The following is an 18,204-nucleotide window of genomic DNA, read 5'->3' on the forward strand; positions in this document are numbered from 1 at the left end:
CATGGGTCCATTATGGAACCCGCGGACAATCCTACATGGGGCCCATTTTCAGCCCATTTCATACCCATATAGGCCCCACATACAAATGTTGGCTGGGTCAGAGCTGATAGGAGAACAGAATGTTTAAATGATGACAGTAACAGGACACCTGTGTGGTGGTAAGGAGTGAGTTGTGAGGGTGGAGGCATGGGGGGCGGGCCCAGTTGTGAGGGTGGAGGCATGTAACAGTAATAAACAGTAACAGGACACCTGTGTGGTGGTAAGGAAAGAGAAAGCCATCGGCCTGGGTGTGTCTGATCCTTCATAAACCTGTTTGGAATGCAGGAATGTTGCCCCTGTCGTTGTTGCCATGAGTCTTGTGTATCAGATAAACATTACTGTGAGGATGAAGACTGTTGTTAGGGTGTTTAATGTGTGTGTGTAAGCCTGTGTGTCAGTTTGACTCCGCCCCTCTGTTGTCAGTATAAAGAGCGGAGAAGACTCTGTATTCAGTGTATTCTCCTGTATCTACAGTTGACACTAGGACTCTCACTGCATGACTTTATCTTTATAGTCATCTCTCTTCTTCTCACAGGTTAGAAACATGTTTCTAAACGCATAATGGAATTATTCATTCAAGCCTACTTTACTGAGGAGCTTTATTTTCTGACTGGATTATTTGCTATTTTACCATAAATGCTTTGATCACTGCTACTAGTAAATTATTGAATGTTTGTAATGTTGTAAAAGTGTAAACACTGATTGTCTCTAAATTCCTCTTCATTGTTTAAATTAGATGTAAATCAGGAAGAAACACATGAAGACATAGAGTGAAAACAGTGTGAAGAGCAGCAGGAGTGAACACAGATCAGACTGTGAGTAGAATAATATCAGTAATTATATATATTTACAATCTAAGATTAATATCAGTATAGTTAAACCATGTGAAAACAATCTTGAGCTATCTATTTATGTTTAGTATGAAAGGCTTTAATAGCTGACACACATAACCAGTGGCGGGCGGTGCATTTCACACCTAGGCCTTCAGTGGTGTCATACCTGAATAAATCCACCGCTTAATACGCTTTTAGTAGCGCACAGACTCTTTATAATTGTGAAATTGCTGTTTTATTTTGCACCGGCAGTTATAGGGTTAATGCGGTGAGTTCGGAGAAGGCCGAGTAGAAAGAAACGAGTGAGAAAGTTAGGCTGGTGCGTTCATGTTGTTTTGCGTTCAGATAAAAAAGTTCAGAAGCGGAGCCTCCCTTGTCTGTCGTTCTTCAGACGTTACAAAAGTATGAATGTTTGAAAAACATTCAACCATAAATTTACTAGAAAAATTTAAATCATACTCTGCACAGAAAAAATGGGGTTAAAAATAAGCATTATAGGCTACTCATCAAAACTAGGCTACTGATTATTTTTGCACAAAATCCATCCTTATATCTCTTCTCAAGAAGACTTCAATTACTCTGTTATAGGCTACAGGATATCTGTGCGTTTCAGTTCCAACAATGACTTTTTGACTTTTGCCTTCAAAATCAGACATGGCATACACTACAGTCAGTTCATTCTGTTTTTACCCGGACAGTAGTGTTCTGTGACTGCGTTAAGATGGATTTTTTCCCGGTAGGTTTAAAACTGCTGGGGGTCGAGGTGGGAGAGAAACATTAATTTGTGGTTTGAAAAACTATTAAATCAACAGTGATATATTTTAGTTTATGCAGTTCGCTATATATGTGTTTTGCTTGCTCTGACTACTAGTAATAGTACATGCTCCTCTGACCATCCAATCAAAGGATGTGAAAATGCCGATGTTATTGTACATCTGTTAGATGTACATGGACTTGTTGCAGTCAAATTGAAATTTGATTGGCTGATTAAATCTAACTGATTATCTGATTGGTTAAAGCAACAGTTTAATTAATTTTAAGCTACAGGCGCCCGCACTATTGATTCTGAAGGCTTCAAGGCACATTTCTGATGACTGAAATATGATTGGATAATAGCTCTAACATAAATATACACTAGCCTACTGGAACCAGCGCAACCAAGAGAAAAGCTATGAAATTAACGAGAATGTACTATAGGAAATAATTGAAAACACATTAATGGAAAAAAAATGAGTGAATCTATTATCTGAGTCTATTTCATCAGTTCAGTCTCTGTATTATGATGATAACGGGTTGTTTTCTTCATTTTCAGTCTCTGTTGATCCAGTCGGAGCTGTAAAGTGTCGTTCTGATGAATCAAATATGGTCAACAGATCATCAACAGATTCTGTCATCAACAGAAATGAGACACAAACCAGAGAATCACCAGAGAAAAGAAGACAGAGACGTGATAGATCGAGCAGTATGGAGAGAATAAAGCCACGCTGTGAGTGTTTGATTATTATGGGACTTAATTTAATCTTTCATCACATTTTAGTCTGTTTTAAATTGAGAACATAATCCGTATAAATTATGATAATCTGATATATATTTGTGATTTCTAGTCTCCTGTGATCCAGACGAGCCTGTAAAGTTTGATTCTGATGTCAAAACTGAGGAGAGATTCTCATCAAACCCTTCATCATGTTCTCAAGATCATCATCATCATCACAGACATCCATCAGCAGCTGAAGACCAGGGGCCGCATTCACAAAGCATTTTATCTTACCACTAGGAGAACTTCATCAGATTATAGACTCATCAACAGAGTATTTCTCAGATTCTCCTGATGTTACTGATAAACTTCACTGACAACAGTTTCACACCATGAACATTTGATCATCTTCATCTTCATCTTCATCACACACAGGCTCATTTCACACAATATTTTGCTCTGCTCATTTTTTTAAGACTGCAAAATTTGCATTTCTATTGCACATTTCATTCATCTTTGTTTATTTAAGATTAATGTATATTTTGTATATATTTCTGTATATATTTTTATATAAAAATTTTGTACGACAAAGCTAGACAGAAATCTGCCGTTGTATTTTGAATTCTTCAGTATATTTCATCTGGACAGTTTACATATTTAGAAATGTTTACAAATGTATACAATTACCAAGCAAGTATTATTCACTTCATATTGAAGAGAGCATTAAATGTTACAGTGTTTGGCCAAATCTTGTGTTTGACTTCTTGTACTTGTGTATATTTTTTCTGGCTTTAGTCACATGATAGTTATACTGTAATTCAGAGACTGACTGAATCTAAAGGGTCAGTGGGCCTTTAATAAAATTAATATTATGTATAATAACATAATATAGCCTGCATTCTTGCTGGAGAGATAATATACATTCTCAAATTCGGTCATAAATCCATTTCAAATAAATACACATAATAGCCTACTTCTTCCTTTATAAAAAGCATCTGAAAGATGATATTTATTTGATAATAATTATTTCTGTATGGAAGATGTTTTAGAAAATTTCAGAGATGAAAATACAAATAATGGTTAAAGAATAGAGTTTGGTTTGACTTTGATCTTCAGATGAAATAGATCAGTAATGTCATGTAACTGGAGATCAGCTGAACCTGTGACTAAACCGTTCCGTGACTATCTATGAACTGTAATCTGATTGTTTAAAGCACTTTTTTCAGGCATGTTGATCTACAGGTTTTGTAAACTCAGTGTGGAAGGCGTTGGCTGTGGATGATCAGTACATCTTTCATGTATATCACACTTTCAGTTAATAACAGAAACATTAATTATGACCCAAAACCTTGAGCTGAAACTGTCTTGCTTTAGGCCTCTATATGTATAGATTACAAAATGTAAAAATACAATAAAATGTATTTAAAACTAAATTAAAGATCATCTGTGAATACAAACGTATGTAGATTATCCTGATCATTATCAATGAACAAACTACAGTTATAGTGCAAAATACAGCAGCTAGAGTTATTACCAGATCAAGACAATATCATCATATAACACCAGTTTACCATCTCTACACTGGGAATCTGTTACTGACTTGATTATTTGTGAAATAAGCTAATTTATAGATAAAAAAACATGTTCAACAACACAGAGAATGAAACCAGTCTAACTCACATGTGAGAGATGAACAGTTTTAGCTCCACCTTCTTCTTTCTAAAAAAAAGGGACTGTGTTCCTGACGCAATGTATTCAGTTTACATTCCTGGACTTATTTCCCAGGGTGAGAGACACAGAGAGTGTACATGTCAAAAGTCCGCCCCTCATTGCATTACAGTCAAGTGAACAGTATGCCGTGACTCCGCCCCTGTTGTCAAGTGAGACTCCGCCTTTTGTAGTAGACTCCTCTATAAGAGCAGAGCAGACTCTGTACTCAGTGTGTTCTCCTGTATCTACTGTTGACACTAGGATTCTCACTGCATGACTGTATCTTAATAGTCATCTCTCTTCTTCTCACAGGTGGGAAACATGTTTCTAAACGCATAATTTAATTATTCATTCAAGCCTACTTTACTGAGGAGCTTTATTTTCTGACTGGATTATTTGCTATTTTACCATAAATACTTTGATAGCTGCTACTAGTAAATTATTGAATGTTTGTAAAATTGTAATCATTGTTTGTCTCTATATTCCTTTTTTAAATTAGATGTAAATCAGGAAGAAACACATGAAGACATAAAGAGTGAAAACATGAATCTTGTGAAGTTCATCAGACGGAGCAGCAGGAGTGAACACAGATCAGACTGTGAGATCACTCATTATATATATATATATAAGACTAATGTCAGTATAATTAAATCATGTGAAACCAATCTTGAATTATTTTTTATGTGTTTTGCATGACTTAACCTAACTTTACTAGCTGACACACACAATATTATACAACTATAACACGAGTGAATCTATGATCTGAGTCTATATCATCAGTTCAGTCACTGTATTATAATTATGATGATAACGGGTTGTTTTCTTCATTTCCAGTCTCTGTTGATCCAGTCGGAGCTGTAAAGTGTCGTTCTGATGAATCAAATATGATCAAACATGAGGTGAGAAGAGAAAGATGTTTATGATCAGGACTCACACATAAACTCACATTTCTATATTTGTCATTTCTCATCATCATTGATTATTGTGAATATTGTAGAGTTAATCTGAGATGCTGTAATAACACTGAGCTCATGCAGATGTTGATCAGGAGTTGATCTGATGTCTCGTGATATGATGTTATATCGCTTTAATGAAACTCTGTCTGTGTGATTGAACAGATTCAAATGAAGAGGAGAAAGAAAATCAGCAGAAATCACAGATCAGCAGAAAACAAGAAGACTGAGAGAAAAATGGAGGACAGAAATGAGACACAAACCAGTGAATCACCAGAGGAAAGAGGACAGAGACGTGTTAGACGTGAGAGTATAGAAATAAAACCAAACTGTGAGTGTTTGATAATTATGGGACTTTTTGAATTTAATCTTTCATCACATTTTAGTCTGTTTAAATGAGAACATAATCCAAAGCAATGAGGATAATCTGATATATATTTGTGATTTCTAGTCTCCTGTGACCCAGACGAGCCTGTAAAGTTTGATTCTGATGTCAAAACTGAGAAGAGATTCTCATCAAACCCTTCATCATGTTCTCAAGAACATCTTCATCATCATCATCATCACTGACGTCCATCAGCATCTGAAGACCTGAACATCTTCATCATCATTACTATCATCATCATCATCAACACAGACTCATGAACAGTGTATTTCTCAGAGTCTCCTGATGTTGTTCTGCTGATAAACTTCACTGAGGTCTACACGGGTCCAACAATTCGTGCCCAAACTCGAAGAGGCCCGTAATGTGCAACACCGAACCGACCCGGACCGGTCTATTATTTCAAAAGCTGGACCCGGTGTGGTGAACAAATGAGTCCGACTGAAGAGATGAGTCTGAGCTTAGGACCCAAGCAATCCGATTGGTTCAAAGCAGGTTTTATGGGTAATCGCTTTAGTGCCTGGTTACAAATCATACAAAACCACTTTATTATAGAAGACGTTTGCACTACGTTATAACGAGTCATTAATGTATTTTAACTTAGAGCTTAAGCTATAGATTGTGAAATTAAACATTTCTTGTTGTTAGTGTGTTTTTTAGTTAGCTTAGATAGTAGCATAGCATACAGCTAACGTTATCTGATGATCATGCTAGCTGAGCTTTACCTGAGCTTATACTGCACTGATACTGCCTTACCGTATTCACAGCAATTCGTAATGCAATTATAACTGTGTCATTATTTTTTATTAAAAGAACCATAAAATAATGTTTATTTGTGTATATTACTATTTTTCTTATTAACAGTTTAGACATTTAAATGCATGGCAGAATGCTAGCTGTTTTGTGGGTACTTGACTAAAGAACAGTATAATAAAATTACGAAATCACAAATCTTAATGTAATCAATCAAACCCCTTAATTCATATAATAATCTTTTATTTTTATCCTGATTAATGAAAGAAATAACATTTGTAGGTATGTTTGTGTGACAAAGTTATTTGTTATTACGCAATAGGGCATAATATACAGTACTTTTCTTTATTACAAGCATGTCATTTGTGTACTAATGCATATGATTTATGTCATAATTAATTCTTAAAACAGAACATTATACAATACAATAACATTTAAAGTAATACAATTTAAAGTAACAAAACTTAATTAAATTACACAATACATTACATAATGAATTCAACTGAATTATGAGATGTAATATATTTCATTTTTATTAACACAAAACTACAAGCAAAATGCACATCGTTTTAGGACATTTATAGAGCTTTTTAAAATACACAACAACACAAAGCAGCTTTAAACAGACATACTCTAGTATATCTTTACTTTCCTAAAGTCAAATCTTTAGTTTGAAGTAAATTCATGTTGTATGCAGTCAATTCTTAAGGCCTAGATGATGCAGTCAGTTGAGATGTGCTGAGGCATGGTGGGGTCGAGGAACTCTGCAAAACACACAAACATGCTGCAACACGTCACTGTACTCGCAAAGTCTGTTGTGCTCACTCAATGTTTTTACTTTGATGGGCAAACTAGAAGGCACAACGCAGCAGACATAGTTAGCTCACTGAACCTTGTTGTCATGGACTGGCTTGAGGGAACTCTGCAAAATGACACATATTTTACACATACCTTTTATACGTCATATGCTGAACATAGATGATGCGTGATATCTTCTCAGATGCCACAGATCTTCTCCCTGTATCACCTCGTTTTTCATAGAGGTCTGTTTGTCCCTCACCTCCATTTCTGCCATGCCCTGTTTACAGATCGTTTCTGATGAAATAGAACGGTTAAGATGAAAATTTTGGACAAATGCTGCTGTCCCGAGAATTTTAGGTTTCTTTCGCTCTGTAAACGATGTGTAAACAGGGCTTTAAGTGTAAAATACCGAACTTGTCCTTTAACTTACTGTACAAACCAAACCCAAGTGGAGTCAGCCTCCACTGTTCTGGGAACTCAACAGTCCATTTTCCCAAAGTCCCTAGTATTTCGGAAGGCATTGCTTTTGTACAAAAGAAAAAAGAAATTAAGAAATGTACATTAGTAAATAAAGATAACAATTTTGTCATTTACAAAGCACAAAATAACATAGTATAGTCAGGTCCATCGCAAAAAATTGACTTGTAGTTGCCAGTGGGGTCGTACACTCGAATATGATTCAACAAAGCATTCAAGACCTTTACAACATAAACAGAAATCGCTGTAACCAGAGTAACAACTGTTGAGCAAAAATAAAAAAATGTATCCACACATACCCACAAAATCAAGTGGTTTCCCTTTTCAGGGCTCTGTCCACCAACACTTCTTGGAATAAGGTGTCATTCTCATCAAGGTCCTTTAAAATATTTTTAAGTAAATAAGTAAATGTGTCCCCTGCCCCTGAAATTTATTTCATAAATTTTCATTTACCTTCAGACAAGAAATGTGAGTGTCATCCACACGTTTCTTGATAGTGAAGGATCGCCACCAGAGAACGAAAGTGTGCACCTGTAAAGCAGTTCCACCATGTGCTTTACAGAGCTGTGCAATCCTTGTGTCAAGAATCTAAAAGAAATAGTAGATTTCAATAAAATGTTGTTGAATAATATAAGAAGTACATATAGGAGGTTCGTGTACAAACGCCCATACAAATAAGCTGCCATTGGACGCATATGGAGGGCTCGCCCCAAAGTTTCATCCCAAAATTCCTCCAATCATGCATTCATGTCTATGTCTCAGCACCTCTAACAGAATCCAAGGTTTCGAGAATATCAGAGAAACTTTATTTTTCGGCCCACAAAATCTATAAGGTTATAGATATTTTGGGTTGAAAAATAAAGTTTCTTGGATATTCTCGAAACCTTGTATTCTGTTAGAGGATGCTGAGACATAGACATGATTGCATGATTGGAGGCTCTAGAGCCTTCCAGAGCTGGGATATGGAGATCCCACAAAGCATGTATTCAATTGTGGCAAATAGAGACTCGCAGACAGTGAAATTTAGGGATGAAACTTGGTGCTTTTGCAGCTTTTTGTTTGGACGTTTTCTGGAAACTTTTCTTCTGTGTCTCGAAATCTTCAACTGTCGCCTGGCATCTCCAAAACTGAATGAGTGGCCGCTTTCTGTCGGTTTCCTCACTCAAAATGCTCATATACATTTTCCTAGAAAAAAATTATGCTTTGTAATTGTCTTACATATACAGTATTATATAATATATAACAGACTTGCATTTATTTGACATCTTACCTCTTCTAACTGTTTGCCCTAACTTGAAATGACCAATTCACTGACCTTAATGAATGAATGAGTGGATTTCAGTGGTGCAGGGCTTGAGCTCCACACCTCTCCCTCTTATCTGTCACAGACTAATGGATTGAATGAATAATTATTAATGAATCAACTATCATTATTGAACGAATAAGTGTTTCGAAAAAAACTTGGTTAATTGAATAATTAGAAAATATCAGTTACTTTTGAATAAATTCAACAGAATAAATGATTCAATATCTCACTATAAAACAGTCACAAGCTCCTCCGGTCTCCTTTTACTATCACCTCTGCAGTCTCTCTCTATACACACTTCTCCTCTGCGGTCTCTCTCTATACACACTTCTCCTCTGCAGTCTCTCTCTATACACACTTCTCCTCTGCGGTCTATACACACTTCTCCTCTGCGGTCTCTGGATCCGTCTCCCACTAAGCACTTCCCTTAAAGCAACTCTTTGTTCCATCTGTACTCTCAGCCTTGATAATACACTCCCTCCTGGCAGCTAAAGTAACTGAACAAGAATTAGGCAAGTCCCTTTCCACTCCCTCTGCTGGAAGAGCTGCAACTCCACCTGAACTGTTGAGATCATCACATCTTTCAGAAACAGCTGAAGCGAAACCTCTTCTGCAAGCACTCAACCACCCCACAACCCTTAAAGGGATAGTTCTTAATTTGTGTTCTGAAGATATGAAAGTCTTGCGTGTTTGGAACGACATGAGGGAGAGTAATAAATTACATTTTTGGGTGAACTATCCCTTTAAATTGTAAATGTAAAAAACGTTCTTGCATCAGTATATTGAATGAATCAGTTGAATGAAAGATTCATACCCTGCGTCTCAGTGCCCATACTATCCATCCTAAACAGTATGTGAGATTGGAATAAGTGTGTCCCAAAGCATATTATGTTAAAAAGTATAGCCTATGCCAGAAGTCCCCGGATGGTCTACTATTTCCGCTGGATTTTCGCAGTGTGGATCCGTGCTCACTATAAAAGCTAATATTACCCACAATTCATTGCGCTTTGGAGGAGGAACTACAAACATGGTGGATTTGCACGTCTGACGGTGAGAGTTTTAGATAAATGTTTGAGTGACTAATCAAAGTTTAACCTGAAAGAAAAAAATATATTTAATGTTATCCGTGTAATATTTCATCTGCAATAACAATGTGGACTTTTATAAAGATCCGTTTAACTTTAAATGCATCATTATGCATTAATTTAAGGAGAGTTCTCCGCATGAGAGACCCGTGACTGGATCAATGTGCTTTGCATTTCTCTCTAATACGGTAGGAAGTAAAATGAAATTAAATGTGGAGGATTTTAACTGTGACAAAATGATTGACAGGCCAGTTTGTGTCAGGATGCGACAGAGAGCAATCGTTACAGACAGTAGCCTATATGTCCCAAAGCTTGTCTACTTTTTGTTACAGTCAATATCTACTTTTTCTTCACAAAAAGAGTACATACTTTTAGAGCGTAGGCCTAGTATAAGTAGGCGAATAGAGATGCAGAAATAGTCTCAGTTAAAAATAAAAAAAAACTTTGAATGTGCTTTGTGTCAGAAACAATTTCTGACTTTGTTTGTGTTCACTAGTTCAGCGTGGAGTTCTCGAGATGCCGAGAGCTAGCGTCCGCGACTAACTTCTTCTCGACAGAGACGCGTAAATGTAGAGGTGAGCAAATGTACATAAAACTAATCAATGTTATATAGCTCAATATGATGAAGTGTTAGAATATGATCAGTGTGTTATGCTAATGTTGATCTCGCTCACTGCTAGTCTCACACAGACAAACTCACACATCACACATGTAGTAATTCAGCACTATAGCGTTCTGTAGAATTAAATGTCCTTATTCCTTTATATCCGCGGGACTCGCGTGTGGCTTTACATTCATGATACAGATTCAGTCTTGATTGTCTTTGTGTCATGTTCAGCTTTTCATACTTCTAATGTCTTCAGATTCTTCTGTGGTGTAATCCGTGAGTATAAAGCTCACTGTAGGGGAGACCGGGGACGGTTGTAACACTTTTTTCTTCAGCACCTAAAACGACCTTTTTTTTTTTTTGCTACACGTCTGAAACTTTTAGGCAAACTCCATTCTGGTGTGAGCTAATGCTTTAAGTAGGGGCCATTTTATGCAATTCTATATTTGTCCATTGGGTGGCGCTCTCACGTGGTGTATTAGGGCACTTGGTTAATGAGACACAGGTGTGTGTGTGTGTGTGTGTGTGTGTGTGTGTGTGTGTGTGTGTGTGTGTGTGTGTGTGTGTGTGTGTGTGTGTGTGTGTGTGTGTGTGTGTGTGGGATTATAGTGTTGGACTGAGCTGGACATGCTGGATCTACAAGGTATGAACTGAGATTTATATTCTGTGAACTTGAAAGAATGACACCATAGGAAGTGAATTGTAAGCGATGTTTATTAACTGAAGCCCAATAAAGAAAGACACTGTTTGCATCTTACATCTGTTAGTACGCCGTCTAAAACTTGCTCACGCTATTACCAATACCAGCGGCTTAAAGATGCTACAGATCTTCTGTGTGTTTTACTGAAATAACAGAGAAAATCAACCTGAGAATAAACATGATTCTGTCAGAAACACAAACTCAGTTCATTCAGATGTTGAACACTGACCAGAGGCTTTAAATGAAGCTCTAAACACAGTTCACTGGAACAGCAGATCTAGATCCTGATGAAATGACTGAGAGCTTCAGTATAACACAGAAACAGCAGGACTGATCTGATATAATGAGCCGTTTGACTTTTACATTCGACTGTAATGCTGGTAATCTCCTGCAGAGGGCGACACTGCACTGTCACAGGGCTGAAGGGACATTCTGATGTGTGTGTGTGTTTGTTTGACCTTTCATTTCTTTCGTACATGTTTTTCATCACCTTAAAATCATCGAATTTGTCTAAAGTGCTTTAGATTGTTATTCCACTCCACTTCGTCTCAGAGGCAAATATTGTATGAAAAACTGACTTTTTACACATGGATATTAGATTTTTGATATTATAAAATGTGAACAGTAGCCTATATAATAGAAACACAAAATATAAAAAAAATATATAAAATTGAAAAAATATAATATGTCTCATAGAAACATTGGAAACACTGGTCTTGGAGGGCCGCTGTCCTGCAGAGTTTAGCGCTAAATGGTTTTGCATGTTACAATATTTTATGGTTAGATTTTTGAAGATGTGAGTTAATTTAATTTATTCTTCCCTCTTTCTGAGAACATCTCAGTGAATCTGAGTCCGCCCTGCAAACCTGTTGGTGGACAGTGGAAACATGCCCTGATCCCAGATGATGTCCCGCCGGCAGAGGCTTTACCAGCGTCTCTATAGTGCAGCTCATCAGATCTGCTCAGCTCAACAACAGTCGACACAAAACATCACTTATCTTGGAAAATAGCTGTAAAAATGTATGGAACACTGTATTTTGTATCATTTACAAATTAATTGACATGACAAATATAAATGTACAGAATAATTTCTTTATTACATTTACAAGTTATAACTTCAAATTTACAAATTATAATTCAGTAGATAAAAAATAATGTAGGCCTATACAATTGTTTCATTTACATTCATTTTACTTCACATAACCAAAACTTTATTTTAATCTGTCAGGAAGAGAAAACACTCTGTCCATCCTCTCTGCGATCTCCTGATCTCCTCTCCTCTGTCTCTGAACCCTCATGTCCTCTCGCTGGGCTGAGATGCGGTCGAGAGAAGAGAGAGACTCAGGAGGAGAGAAAGAGCAAACCGGACAGATTCTCTGATTTCTCTTCACTGTCTCTGATCCTGTAATATAATCTGATCAGATGAGAGTCTCTTTCTGCTTCATATGAGACACATGATGATCCTCATTGAGCTTCAGATCAGATTCTCTGATTTCTCTTCACTGTCTCTGATCCTGAAACTAAAGGCCTTTGAGTTTCACCTCAAATCTACTTCTGACATCTAGTGGACAAAGATGAAAACTGCAGATCATATTCTGTGTGTTAGGAGGAATAGAAAACACACACTCATACAGATTTATTTACAATGCCTTCATTTCTATTTTAAACAAGTGACATTCTCTCAGTTTAATTCACTGAATGTCATTCATTATCAACTCACAAATAATAATGTGATTTTACATTTTGTGTGAATGACTGAACTTCTAGCAACTTCTGCTTTAATGTATACTATGATGTGTTTGTGAACAGTAGATATTGAGTATTGAGTAAGTGTTGATCTGTTGTTGTTCTGAACAGCTTCAGTTCGTCTGTTAAAGTCACTAATGTTCTGCTGATGGAAATCAGTGTTAATAAATCAGAGATGATTAAATGAGCAGCTGATGGAGTTTATCAGATCTGAGTTTTACATTTAACATTCAGACTCTTGAAACTCTTCAGGAAACAATACGGCTGCGTCTCACATCAGATATTCAGAGGAGATATTGATCTGAAGAAGTACTAAGGTATGTTCTGTGTGAATGAATGTGTGGATTTATTTTCATCTTCTAGAGAAATGACATCTTTCAGTCGCTTTTAAATGAGGAAAACACATTATACTGAGACTCATGATTGTAATGCATGTATGAGTGATCTGAGTTTGTCATATTGTTGAATCAGGAGCTGATGGAGATTTGCCTGATATGAAACATCATCATCAGCTTCTGCTAACAGAAGAATCCAGAAACACAGTCTCTGGGAAGAACATCAATTATTCCCTGTTTCTAACTCTATCAGAAAGAGAAACAGAGAGATCTTCTGTGTGAAACGACAGATGAAGCACATGATGGAGAAAGCGGAGAATAAAAGTGATTCTGTCATAAACTCATCATCATAATCACAGGCTGCTTTATGATATTAAAGCTGGAAGCGTCACAGAATTCACTGGAACTAAAGAGATCTTGATTCTGATCAAACCATTCAAACCTTCAGAATAATATCAAAACAGCAGAAGTCATATTTTATAGTGACGCACATTTGACATCTTTGTGTTTGACTTCAATAATGATTCCCTTCAAATTACAACTTGTTGATTTTCATATTCCCTGATGAACTGAAATCTGGAAGTGTTTTCATTTGTTGCTGTAAAACACATTTTCATCTGTAGCTTCTTTAACTCTGCTGTGATTCTGATGATCTCCTGTAGAGGGAGACACGAGACTGCAGGACAGGGTCAAAGGGCAATCTGGAGCCGCTTTATTTTTATTTTCACTTTTACGTTCATTTAGTGCTTATACATACTGTGACAAAGTAACGTCCATACATCAGAAATACACAGATAATACAATCATGAGTTACAGTGGTTAACAGCACATATTCATTAAGGCAGAAACAATGAACACATTAAAGATGATTACAGTATATTATCTTACAGTGTAGAAGATCTTGATGAGTGTGGAGTGAACAGGAGTGAACAGACCGATGATGATGAGATCATGATGAAGGGTTTGATGAGAATCTCTCCTCAGTTTTGACATCAGAATCAAACTTTACAGGCTCGTCTGGATCACAGGAGACTAGAAATATACATATCAGATTATCCTCGTATACTTTGCTGTGAATTTATACATTTAATATGTTCTTAATCAATAACTTTTCTGTCAGTTAAACACAATCTGTAAATGTTTCATAACTGCAGAAAGTCAGTCTGATGTATTTGTCTGAATGTGACACTTTATAACAGGAGAGAAAACAACAGTAAATCTGACAGTAAAACTAAGGATTAAAGTTCAGTAATAATCAAACACTCACAGTGTGGCTTTAGTTTCTCCATACTCTCACATCTAACAAGTCTCTGTCCTCTTTCCTCTGGTGATTCTCTGGTTTGTGTCTCATTTCTGTCCTCCATTTTTCTCTCAGTCTTCTTGTTTTCTGCTGATCTGTGATTTCTGCTGATTTTCTTTCTCCTCTTCATTTGAATCTGTTCAATCACACAGACAGAGTTTCATTAAAGCGATATAACATCATATCACGAGACATCAGATCAACTCCTGATCAACATCTGCATGAGCTCAGTGTTATTACAGCATCTCAGATTAACTCTACAATATTCACAATAATCAATGATGATGACAAATGACAAATATAGAAATGTGAGTTTATGTGTGAGTCCTGATCATAAACATCTTTCTCTTCTCACCTCATGTTTGATCATATTTGATTCATCAGAACGACACTTTACAGCTCCGACTGGATCAACAGAGACTGGAAATGAAGAAAACAACCCGTTATCATCATAATTATAATACAGAGACTGAACTGATGATATAGACTCAGATCATCTAACGGAGAACATGCACTTAAAATAGAGAATTTAAAACATTTGTGATAAAATAGCAGATAATCCAGTCATCATATGAAGATAAAGCTCCTCAGTAAAGATGAGAAATGAAATATGAAACATGTTTCTCGCCTGTGAGAAGAAGAGAGATGTAGAATAATCCAGAGTTTATTAAATCACACTGAATATATAAAGATAAAGTCCTTCTTCTGTAGTTTGTGATGATATATTCCTGTCATGCATTCATTTCTCTGGTGTTCAGATTCTGCACAAATCTGTTAGAAAAAAATACAGAAATAATATATATTTAAAGTGAAATTTCACATTTGTAAGTGATTTTTTTAAATACATATTTATCTTTCAGTTTCACTACAATACTTTGTACACTAACATCTCTGTTCATAATTAATATCTAAAAAATGCTCTTACAAAATGTTTAAAGATGAAAGTGTTTAATTACCTTGTGATGATCTGGACAGAGAGAAGCTCCAGTGTTACTGAGAGTCTGGGGAGCAGGACTGAGACTTTATACACTTACTAACGCCACACGCCACTGAGAAACCTGTACAAAGGATGTGGTTAAAACCTCCTCTGGCTCTGAGTTCTCACTGGTTTTGTTCTCTGTGTTTTTTTCACATTCCTCTTTTAATGCTTGTCTCACACATCAGTAGTTTAACAGATTCCCAGTGTAGAGATGGTAAACTGGTGTTATGTGATGATATTGTCTTGATCTGGTAATAACTCTAGCTGCTGTATTTTGCACTATAACTGTAGTTTGTTGATTGATAATGATCAGGATAATCTAGTAATGCATTACAGTAATCCAGTCGTGAACGCTTTATGAGCTTTTCTGCATCAGAAACATGTTCTGTATTTTGGTGTTTCTGAGGTGAATAACGCTGAAGGATCAGCCAGATCTTTAACTGGACATGATGAAGAAACACACACTGATGCAGATTGTTTACAAGAGATTCTGTGCACAGGATTATGGCCAATCAATAATATCATGTTATTTATGATTATCATCATTTATTATAAGAACATTACTGGTCATCCATATCTTTAACACACTCTGGCAACTTGGATAATATACAAATGTCATTTTGTCTGTAATATATATATGTAGGCCTAGTTGATTATTAATAAGCATAACAGTGGAAACTAATCTCATGTTTTCTAATAATTTTACAGACCCACATTTGACACACAATAACACTTTACACTCAAACACAAGCTCTTCTTTCTGCTCAATCTTTATCAGCAGTCAATATTTACACATCATAGTTGTAAGTTGTTACTGTATTATTCAGTTTCCTGTTATAGATTAATGTATCTTGTGACAAATAACATCTCTAGGGTTTACAGAGTAAAGGAAGTGACCTGTGTATTCTGTAACTGTCTTGAAACCCTAACGTACAGGAATGAGTCAATGTGGTTGCAGTGCTTTCCCACAGAGCAGAGACATGACACATCTCAGTACCACAGGAACCTCTTTAGCATGACATGTAACCTGATAATAGAAACATGAAAATAAGTCTTTGCTGCACAACAATTTTACATTTCATTGGAGTAATTGAACAAAGTTAAGGATTAAAGGAAGTCTATTAACTTTGAACACCAACTTTATTTTAACTTATCACACAGAATATTTCTCAGGCTTCATTGTCCCCAAACTGTTCTTAAATGTAAGGTTGTCATCTAGAGTTCAGCGCCACACACTCATTGACATCAGGCTGAGAAACACACTGATCCACAGTGGACTTTACAAACTCTCTGCCGCAGCAGAACATGAACATCAGGAACACCTGAAGGCCACGAGCCTCCTCTTTCTAAACATATTAAAGTCATGCAGAAAGATTAGAAATAAATATCACCAGTGAGTCTCAGTGAGTTTTGCTGGATGGTCAAGTGTTTCATCTCTCAAAAACCCTCCTGGACAAACAGGTTTTCTCACACATTCTTCAGAGACTTTGTTTTCTGACCCATAAATGTCTTAGAAATCTCTGCAGTCCTGAATGCATTACATTACACATTAATTATTATTTTAATGCTTGGCCTCTGATTAGTCTCAGTCTTTTCTGCAGCGCATGAACAATAGTCTGATCAGAGACCTCTCAGATTTCATCAACAATATCTTCATTTCTGATCCGAAGATGAACGAATATCTTACAGGTTTGGAAGGACATGATGGAGAGTAATTACTGACAGAAACTTCATTAATGGGTGAACACACACTTTAAATAATCTGCTGTGTGAGATCAGACTGTAAGTTATACTCAGATCTGTTATTTTACTGTAAAAGATGATCTTGTGTGTGTCAGGAGAATAAAGGTCATGAGTGTAACCGGCACTGAATGAGCCGTGGAGAAAATGAGTTCAGAAAGTGTTCAGTACAAACACACAACTGAGCATTTTATGCTTTTTATTTATAATAGTGTGTTTGTATCTGGACTTTTATTGCCATGATTAATTCAGTCTTTAGTTTACTGTTACAGTAACTGTGTCAAAGAAATGAAACACTTGATTTAAACAAAGAATCTTAAACGGGGAAAACAACATGACACACAATGCAGATAAAGACAGAAACAGCAGGAGTAAATGATGCAAACGTGTGTGTGTGTGTGTGTGTGTGTGTGTGTGTGTGTGTGTGTGTGTGTGTGTATCAGAGAACCTCACATGAGGAGGATCATATTTAACATGAAAACACACAATACTGTCACAACCAGATGAAAATGCAGTATTTCACTGATAACTGACATAAATATAATTATAGATTCAGAACAAAAACTACACAACTATATGAAAATATAACAGCATTTACAGACTTATAATATTTACACTTATTCCAAAGCCTAATAAACGGACACAGTTGATTTCTCCCGCTGGTTTGTTCTCGAGGAAGATTTAAGGTCTGGAAACATTAGTTCATCATGTTCTGTTATGAATGAAGATGCTGTCCGGATCTCCAGAGTCCAGAAGAAACTTTATAAAGAGACACATGCCGTGTTCATCTTCATCTTCATCAATATTCACTGAAATATAAATAAAATATTGATCATCTGATCATCAGAGCTGCAGTGATCTCAGAAATGATGGCCAAACATGGGCTGCGTCCGAAACCGCATACTTCCCTACTATATAGTATGGAAAAAGCAGTAGGCGAGCGAATAAGTATGTCCAAATCCTTAGTATCCATAAAAGAGTAGG

General features: G+C 36.3%; 1 protein-coding gene and 1 long non-coding RNA gene across 2 annotated transcripts; both read left to right on the forward strand.

Moving 5' to 3' along the window:
• The first annotated feature begins 790 nt into the window (after nt 1-790).
• LOC308706340 lies at nt 791-2,978 on the forward strand. Its single transcript, XR_014032029.1, has 3 exons — nt 791-854; nt 2,185-2,358; nt 2,477-2,978. It is a non-coding gene; the product is annotated as an uncharacterized lncRNA (long non-coding RNA).
• A 1,329-nt stretch (nt 2,979-4,307) lies between these two features.
• LOC308705454 (uncharacterized protein) lies at nt 4,308-12,685 on the forward strand (the record flags this gene model as incomplete). The annotated part of the gene is made up of 6 exons (XM_081390477.1): nt 4,308-4,368; nt 4,556-4,654; nt 4,891-4,955; nt 5,175-5,306; nt 10,310-10,388; nt 12,543-12,685. The coding sequence occupies exons 2-6, from the start codon at nt 4,600-4,602 to the stop codon at nt 12,683-12,685; spliced, it is 474 nt and encodes a 157-aa protein (XP_081246603.1). The 5' UTR covers nt 4,308-4,368; nt 4,556-4,599.
• Between the last annotated feature and the right edge of the window lie 5,519 nt (nt 12,686-18,204).

Source organism: Scardinius erythrophthalmus, assembly GCF_964197995.2.
Source record: "Scardinius erythrophthalmus genome assembly, chromosome: 17".
Lineage (NCBI taxonomy): Eukaryota > Metazoa > Chordata > Actinopteri > Cypriniformes > Leuciscidae > Scardinius > Scardinius erythrophthalmus.